The 15,002-nt window shown below is 38.1% G+C and overlaps 1 protein-coding gene across 1 annotated transcript in view; it reads right to left on the bottom strand.

Moving 5' to 3' along the window:
- The window catches only part of PPM1D (protein phosphatase, Mg2+/Mn2+ dependent 1D), a 39,559-nt gene that overhangs the window by 4,913 nt on the left and 19,644 nt on the right, over positions 1–15,002 (bottom strand). The window contains exons 4-5 of the mRNA XM_028498100.2: positions 7,083–7,273; positions 756–998 (exon numbers count right to left, since the gene is read on the bottom strand). Of these exons, the coding sequence (XP_028353901.1) occupies positions 756–998; positions 7,083–7,273 (434 nt within the window). The remainder of the gene's footprint in view (positions 1–755; positions 999–7,082; positions 7,274–15,002) is intronic.

Below are 15,002 nucleotides of genomic sequence, written 5' to 3'. Positions count from 1 at the left end.
ATCGGCAGGCGGACTCTCAACCACTGCGCCACCAGGGAAGCCCTGTGTTTCCCATTTTAATGGTCATTCTTCTGAAAGCACATTCTCAAAAGGCCAGGTATATCAAAACAGCTATAGATATTACTAATTATTAGCAGGAAAAAATTGGGACAAAATCTGAAAAAGGGAAATACAGTAGCATTTAAACTGGTTTATTTCACAGCACATCTTAAATTCATTCAATATTAACATGGATAAGAAATAGGAATGATGTTTCTTATCCGTGTTAATAGACAACCAGTTCTAAAGTCTGATATCCTAAGGTCCAGTTCAGTCTTGATTCTGTATGATCTTATTGAAACTGCTCAATATCTCAGTCATATTATCTATAAAATGGAATAACCTCTGCACTATTTAGCTTTCAGGGTTATGAGGTTCAAATGAAATACCACATATGGAAGTGCATCACAAAAAATGCTTACAAACTTTCATACTATCAGAAGGGAATCAATAAGTTCCAAATATTAATATCGTTAATATTCTTCAGGGGCCATATCTAATCACTTTTCTATTAGGTGCTCTACATACAGCTGGCATTCAGTATAGTACCTATGTGTAGATGGCCTACTGACAATAAGTTACATGACAAAGATCTATCACTTTCTTGACAGTAGCTCAAATCCGAAATTCTATTATATAAAGAATCTGAAAACTGTTTTCAGGTATTACTAGCCAGAGAAATTCTATTACAACTTAAATTCTAGAGAACTGTGTACCTTGACTGGTGGTGTAGAACACGGAGAAGGAGTCATCACGCAGGTTTCTTGACTATTATAGGAAGGGCTATCAGTCAGGTTCAGATAGAGCTCGTCTTCATTGGTGAAATCTCCCTGAGTGCCCACTCCTGGAGAGATGCAGATTACTATGGCACTAGTATTATCCGCTCGAAGCATACGCTGCCTCCAGCGGCCTAGAGCTCGATTCACAAGCATTTTGGCACAAGACTGTCCATGCTCACCCTGTATTTAAAAGAATAAGAAGGAAGATTACAACTCAGACCTTGTTGCCACTACACCTGTATCAAATGAAAAATCACGTGTTCAACATGGCCTACATAAAGAATTAAAATTTCAAACTTTATCCACAAACCCCATAACTATGCTAAAACAGTATTGCTCTAAATTTAAAAAAATAATAAGACAAGGTCTTATCCTGTGGTTAAATTTCACCTGTATTTTTATCTTTTTGGTAGCAAGAAACTTGGTCTTCATTGTAAACTTACTTAGGAAAAGTTATACAGAAGTTGTCTAAAAAGGGGAAGTAAACATCAAGTTATAATAGATAAACAATTCACAAATGAAATAATCACACATGGCAAAAAAACTCATTGCAAAGGGCCAATTTCCTCCTAAAATAAGAGCTTCTGCAAATCAAAGACAATCCCAACATAAAAAACTGTCTAAGGATATGAACAAAATTCAGAGACAAGGAAGTAAAAGTGGTCATTAAATATATGTATACATATTGACATATATATATACATACAGATCTATGTATATATATTGACATATATATACATACATATATACATACACACATAGCCATTTATATATATATAAATGGCTAATGTCACTCCTATGAAGAGAAAAGCAATACAATAAGTGGTTATAGTATAGAGATCAAATACATACAAACAGAAAGAGTAAAACACAAAACAAAAAAAAATTAAATGAACTTGTGTTATACAAATAAACGTGGCTTGGAATAAAACTTACAGCATCATACATGGATTTAATAACTGCTAAGTTTCAAAGAACAGAAAAGAAAATGATGTGCTCCGGAAAAGAACTACTTATCTTAAAAAAGTACCTCTAGAAATAACTGAATAATGAAAATGAGTGGAAATGTTTGAAAAAGAAATGTGTCATGAACTATAAGGGGAAAAAAAATTTAATTAATATGTTACTTTATGTAATGTAATAAGATATATTAATGTCATAGGGAGCTCAGCTCGGTGCTCTGTAGTGACCTAGATGGACAGGATTGGGGGGGTGGGAGGGAGGTCCAAGAGGGAGGGGATATATGTATACATATAGCTGACTCACTTCATTGTACAACAGAAACTAACACAACATTGTAAAGCAACTATACCCTAATTTAAAAAATGCATATATTAATGTATTATAAGTACAAAATATTAATGTACTATAATGTATACTATGTAATAATATATAATGTACTACCGTACTATAAGCACTTTATTAAAAAATATATAATGTATATGTCATTTAACTGTCAGCTATATGCCTCAAGTTTATATATTGAAACCAGATAAAGAACTGGGCTTTTTTCATTCTTTCCTTGGGAAACAGGGAATCATTTTTATTTGGGATTGTCTGATCTTGGTCATATTACAGTATTCCAACACATTAATGATGGCAAACTGCAAAAACTCCTCTCAGCTCCTTTAAAATCTTAATATTAAGCCATCCTTGCATCCGCAAGTACCACTTTGTAAAGATGTTTTTAAACATTGCTTTGTTCCCCCCTTTCTAATATGAAAAAATATGCACTTCACAATTGATGAAAGGCAGCATTAATCTGTAATTCATGAATCTATTACATTCCCCAGTGTACATGTTGCACCACTCTCCAAATACTAGCTCACTGAGAACTCACTGAAGGACTCCTTTACCTTTCACTTTTTCAGTGTGCCTGTTTCCCTCCCAGCAAGGCTCCATAAAAAAGAAATCTACATAAGCCATTTCTACTACCTTACTTGCATTTTCCCTCAGCTCTCGGATTCTGTTGATTTGGGCCCCCCTTAATACTGTGTCCTTTTCTTCCACCCTACTGTCTCACTAGGTAATGTCATAAATTGTCACAGCTTTAACTCCCATTAACACTGAAATTAGCATTTCCAGGCATTGCCTTTCAGTAACTGCCTACTGAAAATATCTATCTAGATGAACCAAAGGCACGTCCTATTCAACATGCCTGTATGAATTATCCCTCCCTCCCCCCAAAATAATGTGTTTCTTCTTGATAACAGCTTCCAGCCACCACTAAGAAATTTGAGTGTCATAATGTTCTCCCTCCTTAAAACCCAAGTTCTGTCAGTTCTACCACTTATGTATTTTTTTTAACGTCTACATTTCTATTTACTTACTTATTTATTTATGGCTGTGTTGGGTCTTCATTGCTGTGTGCGGGCTTTCTCTAGTTGCAGCGAGCAGGGGCTACTCTTCGTTGCGGTGGCTTCTTTTGTTGTGGAGCACCGGTTATAGGTGCGTGGGCTTCAGTAGTTGTGGCACATGGGCTCAGTAGTTGTGGCTCGCAGGCTCTAGAGCTCAGGCTCAGTAGTTTTGGTGCACGGGCTTAGTTGCTCCACGGCATGTGGGATCTTCCGGGACCAGGGCTCTAACCCGTGTCCCCTGCATCGACAGACGACTCTTAATCACTGCGCCACCAGGGGAGTCCCATATTTCTTTTTTGCTTGTATGTGCATATGTTTCTTTTTCTTTTTCTTTTCTTTTAATCCATTGCTGCTTTAGATCAAGCTTGCAAAAATTTTCATTTGGAACATAACAGCAGCTTCCAAAGAGGAAGCCTAATAGATCCATTAATAAAAATCAAGTCAGGGACTTCCCTGGTGGTCCAGTGGTTAAGACTCTGCACTCCCAATGCAGGGGGCCAGGGTTCTATCCCTGGTCAGGGAACTAGATCCCACAAGCCACAACTAAAGATCCTGAGTGCCACAACTAAGACCGGATGCAGCCAAATAAATAAATAAATATTTTTTTTTAAATTAAAATCAGGACTTCCCTGGTGGTGCAGTGGTTAAGAATCTGCCTGTCAATGCAGGGGACACGGGTTTGAGCCCTGGTCCGGGAAGATCCCACATGCCGTGGAGCAACTAAGCCCATGCGCCACAACTACTGAGCCTGAGCTCTAGAGCCCATGAGACACAACTACTGAGCCCACATGCCACAACTACTGAAACCCTCGTGCCTAGAGCCCGTGCTCTGCAACAAGAGAAGCCACCGCAATGAGAAGCCCATGCACCACAACGAAGAGTGGCCCCCGCTCAGTGCAACTAGAGAAAGCCGGCGCGCAGCAACAAAGACCCAAGGGAGCCATTAATTAATTAATTAATTAAACTAAAATCAAATCAGATACTGTCAATGCAGGGGACACGGGTTTGAGCCCTGGTCCGGGAAGATCCCACATGCCGTGGAGCAACTAAGCCCATGCGCCACAACTACTGAGCCTGAGCTCTAGAGCCCATGAGACACAACTACTGAGCCCACATGCCACAACTACTGAAACCCTCGTGCCTAGAGCCCGTGCTCTGCAACAAGAGAAGCCACCGCAATGAGAAGCCCATGCACCACAATGAAGGGTAGCCCCCGCTCACTACAACTAGAGAAAGCCGGCGCGCAGCAACAAAGACCCAAGGGAGCCATTAATTAATTAATTAATTAAACTAAAATCAAATCAGATACTGTCAATAGGAATCAACATGTGAAGAGAGGCAGAGACAGACCTTATAAATATGATTCCATTCATCAAAATTCACCTTCTCTCAAGGATTCTTCACTAATCACTCACTGCTGACACCCATTCTCTTTCATTGCCAACTCTGCATCAGTTTAATTTAGTAAGGGGCAAGATGTTTTCCCTACACCGCCTAATAAATAAAAGTCTCACATCCATTATCATCTGCCCTCTATTCCACCCTGCCATGAGTATGCTTTCTAAAATGCGTATCTAAAATGCAGCTTTTCAATACTCTCCACTACCTATTAAGACTTAACTTCATAACAGACCATTCAAAACCTTTTTGCCTCCTGTCTTCGAGTCACATCAAGTTATTTGTGAAATCTGAATGTGCTGTTACTTGTCTCTTCTCTCTGACTTTACACGTTCTGTTCCTTTGCCTGGAAAGCTTCACTCTCCTCCCTTCATCTCTTTACCTGGTAAATTCAACTCCACCTTTACGACCTGCTCAAACACCACTCTCACCCATGAAACTGCCTAATGCAGTCCTCACAAGTTTCCTATCTTCTCCCTCTCAGTTCTCAACACTTGTTCTAAATATTGTTAGATGAATGCTTCCTTCAATACTCATTCTAAAAACACTTAGGTGTTTATGACACTTAGGTTCTCCCAACCCAATAAAGCTGGCTTTTGGCCTCATCATGCCACTGAAATGTTTCTCTCTTTCTCTCTCATCATTGAAGAATTCTAAATCCAATAGACATGGGAATTCCCTGGCAGTCCAGTAGTTAGGACTCCACGCTTTCACTGCCAAGGGCCCAGGTTCGATCCCTGGTAGGGGAGCTAAGATCCCGCAAGCCGGCATAGCAAACAAACAAACAAAATCCAATAGACAAAATAGTCTTTATTTTATTTAACCTTTCTTTTACATCTGACATCACTGACCAAATGCATCATTCTAGCCCCAAGTTTGTAAAATTGAACAGATACATGACTCTTATCTTTAAACAACTCACAATCAAATGGCTATCTATATATCCTATTTGTGATAATATGGTAAACGCTAAGCAAGGACCATATTCTATTTACCTTTGCTTCCTTTGTACCTAGTGCCTAACATGTTAGTTGAGGGAATGAATGGAGGCAATTTAATACAAGTTCTTCCATGTTGCCTCCTTATCACCCCAAAATATAGCTTTACCATTCCTCCCATCTTAGAAAAAGATCATCTTTTCCAAGGAGCCATTGATTCCAGTTACTTTGATGTGCTCTGGACCTTCATTCCATCAATATCCCTTATTTCTCTTGTTCTGTCAATCTTTCTTGTAAGACTATAAAACTGCTTCAAGACCCTCACTGTCTTTTCAAGCTAACAATGGCACATTCCCTCGTCTTCCTGAACACTCACTACATCTATTTCCTAGGCTCACAAAGTAGTGTTTCATCATCACTCCAACCTGCTAGCTAATGCCCTCATCACTTCAACCGAAACTCTTCATCCTTGAAGGTCACTAATAATAAAAGGTCCTAAATGTAAAACCCAACACCCTGTTTTCATCCATCTGCCTCTACTTCTCTGTAGAATTTGACATTGCTGGCTACTACTCCAAAACACTCTCTTTCCTTGCCTTCAATAACACTGCACTTTCCCAAATCTCCTTACTTTGTCATTGCTCAGAATGAAGATCAATTTTTAAGCAAGCCAGGAAGGAAAGAAAAGAATTTTCTCATTGATGATTGTTTCTAGGTTTTCAATTGACTAAAACAATATAGGTGACATAGAGTTACCACATGACCCAGGAATTCCACTCCTAGGTAGATACCTGAGACATCTGAAAACATGTCCACACAAAAACTTGTACATGAATGTTAACAGCAGTGTCATTCAAAATAGCCAAAAAGTGGAAACAACTCAAGTACCCATTGACTGATGAATGGATGGATAAATAAAATATTATATATCCATCAATGGAAAATTATTCAGCCATAAAAAGGAATAAAGTACTGATACAAGCAACATGAATGAACCTTGAAAACATTATGCTTAAGTGAAAGAAGGCAGACACAAAAGGCCACATATTGTATGATCTCATTTATATGAAGTATGCAAAACAGGCAAATACATAGAGACAAAAAAAATTAGTGGTTGCCAGGGAACAGGGATGATAGTGAATGACTGCTAATGGTTATGGGGTTTGTTGGGGGCAGTGATGAAATGTTCTGGAATTAGTGGTGAGAGTTACATAACTTTGAGAATATCCTAAGAACCACTGACCTGAATACTTTAAAAAGGTAAATTTTATGGAATGTGAATTATATCTCAATTTATAAAAAGAAGGATCGGTGAGGGTTCCATAGGCCAGGAAGTCAAGGGCTGCTCATAATGAAGTCAGTGGTTGTATGTTTTGTTATCTAGTTTCATTCATCTATTTCCTGTCTTGTTCCCCTAATAAGCTGCAGAAATCTATATTTTACTTTCTTCTACAGCCAGGGCAAATGCAAAAATCTACTCAAGGTGAACATCCTTAGTTCATATTCAAGACCCCTGACAAAAGTACCAGAACAATGTGTAGATAATAATATCGAATTGAGTTACTTCTCACCATCAAGTATTTTTTCTCCTCTTGGTCCTGGCACATTGAGATGGCATCTTGAGGTGGAATCATATTCCAAAGACCATCACTCCCCAAGATAATATACTTGTGCTTCTGGGGATCGAGAGTGTGGACACTTGTGTCTGGTTCAGGTGACACCACAAACTCACCACTGAAGAAATCATAGCTCCACAAATCACCTGGGAAGCAGGAGGCAGAAAAAGCAAGAAGTATTATTTGCAAGCTAGTAGTATCACATCAACAGATTAAAGAAGAAAATCTACATGTTCATCTCAACAGATGCAGAAAAGCATTTGATAACATTCAAAATCCATTCATGATTTAAAAAAAAAAAACTTCTTAGCAAACTAGAAATTTGAAAAGGTAACTCCCTTATGAACCTGATAAAAGTATGCCTTCTATAACCACTTCTCTTCTAATTCTATACGAGGGATCCTTCTCAACACAGTAAGATAATAAAAATAAATGATATATGTGAATTGGAAAGGAGAAAATAAAACTATCATTACTTGAAGATAATTTTATTTCTACATGGGAAACCAAAAAGAAATTAGATAAATTATCAGAACAGGAACACTTAGCAAGGTTGTTAAATACTAACCCAATATATAAAAGTCAGCTGTATCTCTATATAATAGCAAGAAATAGAAAATGTAAAATTTTAAACAATTCCATTTATAACAGTGAACCAAATATCAGGTACTGCGAAATTTAACAAAAGGTGTGCAAATCTTTTATGGACAAGATTATACAATTAGATTCCAAAGACTATCTAAATAAATGGGGAAATAAACTATAATCAAAGATAGGAAGAGTTAACACTATGAAGATGTTAATTCTTCCAAAAATAACCTATAATGTCAATGTAATTCCATCCAAAATCCCAAAAGGACTTTTGTAGAATTTGACAAGCTGATTCTAAAACGTATAGGAAGGACCTACTCTATAGCACAGGGAACTCTACTCAATACTCTGTAATGACCTACTTGAGAAAAGAATCTAAAAAAGAGTGGATATATGTATAACTGATTCACTTAGCTGTACAGCAGAAACTAATACAACATTGTAAATCAACTATACTCCAATAAAAATTTTAAAATATATATTTAAAAGTAGAAAAAAATAAAATGTATGGGGAAGAGCGAAGGGCCAAGATTAACTAAGATAACTGTAAAAACAGATAAAATGTGGAGACCTTGCTCTACAAATAAGCGTCTAGTGGCTAACTGAAAACCTCCTGTTAACCCCCTAGGTCAAGAAAATACCTACATCAAAACTGAAAGGATGGGTGCCAGTCACTTGGAAGAAATTCCAGAGATAAACATGAGCATTTTTATGCTTTTAACCTACCATATGACTAGCCTTTGGAGATCAATAGTTCAACCTTTCAGTGAGCCAGTAAAAGAAGATTCTTAAATAATTATATTCCTTCTTGATTAGCTCCACATAGAACAATGCCTAACACTTCTGCTTTTTAGACACGTTAGATGTACACCTCAAAATGTTCAACATAAAAGAAGCTTTAGTAGACTCAGGTCATCTAAAAGATCAATAAAACTGAAATGGAAAAAAAAATTTATAGAAACCATCTACTCTTTTGTGATACATAAGATAAATAAGTAGGACAATATAAACTCTTTTGCTCCCAGAAACAGGAAGGAGGAGACAAGAAGGAGAAAACATTAATTTCTGCCTCTTTTGTTTGTTGTGAAATACTTTGGGAAAGACCTAATTAAGAGCAAAAGGTTTTCAGACAAGAGGAGAAATTGTTTTTGCCGCTGTTAAGCAGGTCTGACTTTTGCTAACAAGAGGAAGCTCTTTGTCCTCTCCTTTCCTTATTTAAACGTCACCATACCTCTCATCAGAAATACTGGCCAATTCAAATATGCTCAGAGTCCAAGGAAAGAATAATTCAAATCAATTACTCCACTCTGAAATAGCAAAATTCACTGCTAAACCAGCCTCTTGAAAGGGGCAATTCATCCTTCAGAGTAACAAAAGAGAACACATATGACCACTAAAAGCTAATTATAATCCAGGTCAGCTCACAAAGACACATTTATTTCTTTATACCAGTAAAACAAAACTCCCTGGTTGATGAAACTATAAAAATGAACATGGATGGAAACAGTTAAGATAAATTTTAAGATAGCAATTACAGGGTTCATATGTGATGCTAAAAGCTTTCAAAAGCAATTTCCCCCCCAATATTTGAAATTAATATTGCCACTCCAAGTAAAAACATAAATTTATATAAAGCAGAATCCCTAATGTCTAAACTTAAAATCTAGGTTAAAACAAGAAATTCCAATTTTCAATCTAATGCAAACTATATGACCTCAAAGAAGGGTCACAATTTCTCATATATAAACTAACATTAATATCGTTATAAATTTGAAAATATTTTAAAATAAGTTACTTGTTTATTTCACATGGCATGAAAACCAAAAGATACAAAAATCTCCTTTCCCATTCATGTCCTTTCTGGTTCTCCACTTAGGGAACAACTATTGTCCTTATATATCCTTCTAGAGATGTCTATGGATATATACCCAGGATATATGTATACTCCTTCCACAAAATTGTCCTCTCAAGCTCGCAACTCCCAAATCACTAGCCCCCAATATGTTGCCAATCTCTTTTTTCTTTCTCACTAAACCTCAATACATTTCCAGAAGAAAGGCGCATTTCTCCTAACGTAAACTTCTGAAACTGTTTTTTAAATTAATTAATTAGTTTATTTATTTGTTTATTTTTAGTTTTTGGCTGGGCCACGTGGCATGGGGGATCTTAATTCTCTTGACCAGGGATTGAACCTGTGCCCCCCTGCAGTGGAAGCATGGAGTCCTAACCCCTGGACCGCCAGGGAATTCCCCAGCTCTATTCTGTTTTGTTTTGGTTTGGTTTTTTTCATAATATTTACTGGAACTTCCCTGGTGTTCCAGTGTTAAGAATTGCCTTCCAATGCAGGGGACACAGGTTTGATCCCTGGTCAGGGGACTAACATCCCACATGCTGTGGGGCAACTAAGTCCATGCACCGCAACTACTGAGCACGTGAGCCACAACTAGAGAGAAGCCTGTGCACCGCAACAAGGAGCCTGTGTGCCGCAACGAAAGATCCCACATGCTGTAACAAAAATCCCATGACTAAGACCTGACGCAGCCAAAAATAAAAAATAAATATTTTTTTAAATAATAATAATATTATTACCTTATTTATTTAGGCTGCACTGGGTCTTAGTTGCAACATGAGGGATCTTCAGTTGTGGCATGCGGACTTCTTGGTTGCGGCATGCAAATGCTTAGTTGCGGCATGCATGCAGCATCTAGTTCCCAGACCAGGGATCAAACCTCGGCCCCCTCTTTGGGAGTGTGGAGTCTTACCCACTGGACCAGGAGGGAAGTCCCCCCAAACTCTGTGTTTTGAATGCGATTGCACTGAACCTATAGATCACTTCAGAGAGAAATGCCATCTTAACAATATTATATCTCCCAACCCAATAACATGGTGTATCTCCTATTTAATCTCCTGAGCAGAAGGATATTCTCCTATGTAGCCACAGTCAGAAAATTTCATGTTGATCCAGTATTGTGTAATATAAAATCGATGTTCAAATTTCCCCAGTTATCCCAATAATGCCTTTTTTTTTTGGCCGCACCACGTGGCTTTCAGGATCTTAATTCCCCCAACAGGGATCGAACCCAGGCCCCCTCAGTGAAAGTGCCAAGTCCTAACCCCTGGATCACCAGGGAATTCCCGCAATAATGCTTTTTTAATATCCAGGATCCACTCAAGGATCATTCACTACATTTAGTTGTCATATTTTTTAGTTGTTTTTAACCCAGAACAATTCTCTAGGTTTTGTGATTTGTTTTTGTCATTCATGACACTGACAGACAATTGTCAAAAGAGTCCAGGCCCGTTGTTTTGCAGAGTGACCCTCAATTTGGATTTGTCTGACTGCTTCCTCGTGTCTGCAGGCTAGATATAAGTGTTTGTGTTCAGGTTAAACTTTTTTTTTGGCCAGAATACTACATTGCTGAAGTCATAGCCTTCTTAGTATGTCACATTAGGAGGCACAAAATGTCAGTCTGTCCTATTATTGGCAATGCCAAGCCTGATCATTCAGTTAAAGTGCTGCCTACCAGCACTGTAAAGATGCCCTAAGTAATCTGTACGGTGACAGTTTGAGATTATGTGAAATAGCCTATTCCTCACCAAAATATGCCACATTTTAGCATTCATTAATGATTCTTGCACGAATCAAGTGTTATTGGGATGGTTGTAAACTGATGATAGAATTAGAACACTAACTACATTTATTAGTTGTCTTTTCTAAAGAACTTTCCATTCTTCTCTCTACCTCTTTATAATCTTTCTGTATCAGTATGGACTTAGGGATTCTTTTTTTCCTCATTATGTTATAACTTATTCTTGTTATTGTTTTGATGCTCAAGTTGCTTTATATTTGCCAGTAAAAGTCCCTAGAATTTGAATTTTTAACAAACTCACCATCTTATCTGTATTCATAGCTAGATTTAGGAACATAAGATAGAGCCAGTTCCCTTATTTTGCCAGTTCAGGTAATCTACATGGCTTTACCTGAGATCAAATGAGTAAGAATCAGAATTGAACTAAGTATTTTATTATTGGCCTAGTGTTTGTACACCATTATAGGATCACAGGAATGTCATTCCTCTATATATTGAAGGGAGGGGCCTTGAACATTGTGGCAGAGGTTGGTTGCCTGCTCAATGGCCATTTCCCTTTTGTCTTCAGTAGGGGCACTGGAGTGATACCAGATGAGAAAGAGGACTTTCTTCTGGTTTCAGTATGTTCTCTGCTTGCTGCTGGGGCATACTGCAGCCAGCAATGTGCAGGACACCTAGTGGCCCTTATCCCTAGGGAATTTCAACATTTCCCACCCCCACCCCCCTCCAGCTCTGTGAGTGGCTTCCCCTGGAGAGCTTCCTAGCAACTTTTGCCGCACCTAATCCATCCTCAAAACTGCAACCAAAATCATCTCTTTAAAACACAAATTTAAGATCGATGGTGGTGATGGATGCACAACAATGTAAATGTACTTAATACCACTGAACTGTATACTTAAAATGGTTAAGATGGTAAATTTTGTTATATGTACGTTGCCATAATTAAAACACACACACACCCCTACCTAGTTATATGTTTCCCACCCCAACTCTGCAATAGTTTACTCTTGCATAACTCTTAACCACAGCCTGTAAAAATGCAGTATTTTCTGACTTTATCTATGCCTCTTGTTCCCATATCTTTGTTCCACCTACCCTTCATTAGAGTCCCTTATATTCACCATGCCTCCTTCTATCACAGAGCTGTTCACAAATGCAGTGCCTATGCCTAGAACACCTTTTCTTCCTCTGTTAACTTTTAGTAATTCTTAAGACCTCAGCTCAAACATCACTTCTCTGGCCTCTCCGGTTAGGTAAAATACTCCCATTTTAAGTTCCCATTAACAGATATACAAATAGTTAAGAGCTGTAATGTTTCAGTTCTTTTTGTGATCATTTGATGAATGCCTCTCCCCTCTCTAAACTGTAAGCTTCCATGAGGGTAAAGACCCTGTGCTTGGCACATACTGCACTCAAATATCTGTTCAATGAATAAATGAATTGCAAGACTCACATGCAATTCCACCGGGCAGCCACTAGGAGGCACCTTTGCTACATTTGCACTCAGGTAATTTTGATCATCATCAGTACAAATTTTGATAAGCAAACTTCTCTCTTTCCCAAAAAACCGGAAGAAAAATGACTATAAACCATAAGAGTGGTGCTAAATTCTATAATTTAATTTACTATGGGCCAATAAGAATTACCATGCAACAAGTTAAACTTAAAAAGAAAGCTAGAAATTAAAGTTACTTGTTTTCCCCAAGTGCCAAAATAAAGACAGAAAAAGTAATATGACAAAGCATTTCTTTCAGCTTAAATGTTCAAATCTAAAGGATATTCTCTTTTAAATGCCGTATGCCTTAAACTTATATACAGGGCTGTATGTCAGTTATATCTCAATAAAGTTTAAAAAAATAAAAAAGATATTTGAGAAAATATGTGATAGAAAAATTAAATCAAGAGAAAAAGCAGAAGCAATTTTTTTCCATTACTAAAACAATACCATCTCTCCCACGTCTTTTTATATGAAAATATTCATTTATTTCCATACATTTGTTTACAAAATTATGTTAATGTAATTGTCATAGGAAATTACTATAGCAATTGTATTTTATCTCCTACATGGAGTTTCCCCTGGTCTAGAGGATCTTTCCCGTCAACTGTTATTATTTCTTCCCTTATTAAAATAACAGTAGCAAACCCTCTCTTATGCTATTCTTTCTACTCCAGCTAAAGCCCCATCTCTTCCTTCCCAACCTAGGAAGAGTGTCTAAAACTTGCTATATCAAAATTTCCCCTTCTCACTCTTTCTTGAACCAACTCCAATCATGATTGTGGTCTCAATATCCACCAAAAGCTACTTTGTCAAGGTCACCAATGACTTTCACATTGTTAAACCCAAAGGTCACTTCTCAGTCTTTCCTTTACCTGAATTATCAACAGTATTTGAAATATTTTTTTTAATTGACAGCTATAACTGACATATAATGAAATACCTTCTTGAAACAGTTTCTTCTCTTAGCTTTCAGGACACTCTCCTGAACTTTCTTGTATTTTACCTGTGGCTCTTTCTCAGTCTTGTTTTACCTGTTCTTCCATTCATGCCCCCACCTCTTAACAGTGACACTATCTCAGGGCTCAGTCACTGGACCCTTTCCTTTTTCTTTTCTTTTTTCCCCCCTTTTTTACCTACACTCAATCCCTTGATTCAGCCACAGACTGATATCGCTAGCCTGGCCCTCACCTAGGCAATTTTCATAACCAGAAGCCCAATGGATATCACCACTTTAATGTCTGATTAGCACCTTGAAGGTAAGTTGTCCAAAACTGAACTGACCTCCCCCTGCTACATATACTCTGGTCTTTGCTACATCAGTTAATGGCAATTCCACCTTTCAAGCTGCTCAGTTAAAAAACAAAAATCATAAAAAGGACACTTTGTATTTGTTGTTCCTTCTGCCTAATATCTTGCCCCAGACACCCACACGCCTTGAGGCCTCATCTCTTCACTCAAACGTCATCTTTTCAGACCACCTCTGACCATACCATTTATTTATTTGTTTGTTTTATTTTTGGCTGCATTGGGTCTTCATTGCTGCTTGTGGGCTTTCTCTGATTGCAGAGAGTGGGGTCTGCTGTTCGTTGCAGTGCACAGGCTTCTCACTGTGGTGGCTTCTCTTGTTGCGGAGCACGGGCTCTAGGCCAACAGGCTTCAGTAGTTGTGGCTCATGGGCTCTAGAGCGCAGGCTCAGTAGTTGTGGCTCACGGGCTTAGTTGCTCCATGGCACGTGGGATCTTCCCGGACCAGGGCTCGAACCCGTGTCCCCTGCATGGGCAGGTGGATTCTTAACCACTGCGCCACTAGGGAAGCCCCCTGACAATCCCATTTAAAATGACACTCCCACCCCCACGTTTCCTGCTTTATTTTTCACATTAGCACTTTTTACTATATACCACAATATATATTCTACTTATTTATTTTAGTTTATCATCTGTTTCCCCTCACTAGAAAGTAAGTTCCATGGGTCCAGGAATTTTCACCTGTTTTGTTCATTGCAGAATCCTCAGAACCTAGAGCAATACCTGGCACACAGAGGCATTTAATAAATATTTGGTGAATGAATAGACAATCACAAAGAAGTGGGGACTCTGTATGTGGTTTTATCCTTTTTTTTTTTTTTTTTTTTTTTGGTTTCGTTGGGTTGTTGCTGCACAAGGACTTTCTCTAGTTGTGGCAAGGGGGGGCTACTTT

Source organism: Physeter macrocephalus, chromosome 14 (genome assembly GCF_002837175.3).
Source record: "Physeter macrocephalus isolate SW-GA chromosome 14, ASM283717v5, whole genome shotgun sequence".
Lineage (NCBI taxonomy): Eukaryota > Metazoa > Chordata > Mammalia > Artiodactyla > Physeteridae > Physeter > Physeter macrocephalus.
Note: the sequence above shows the minus strand (reverse complement) of the source record. Positions and strands in the feature narration are given on the sequence as shown.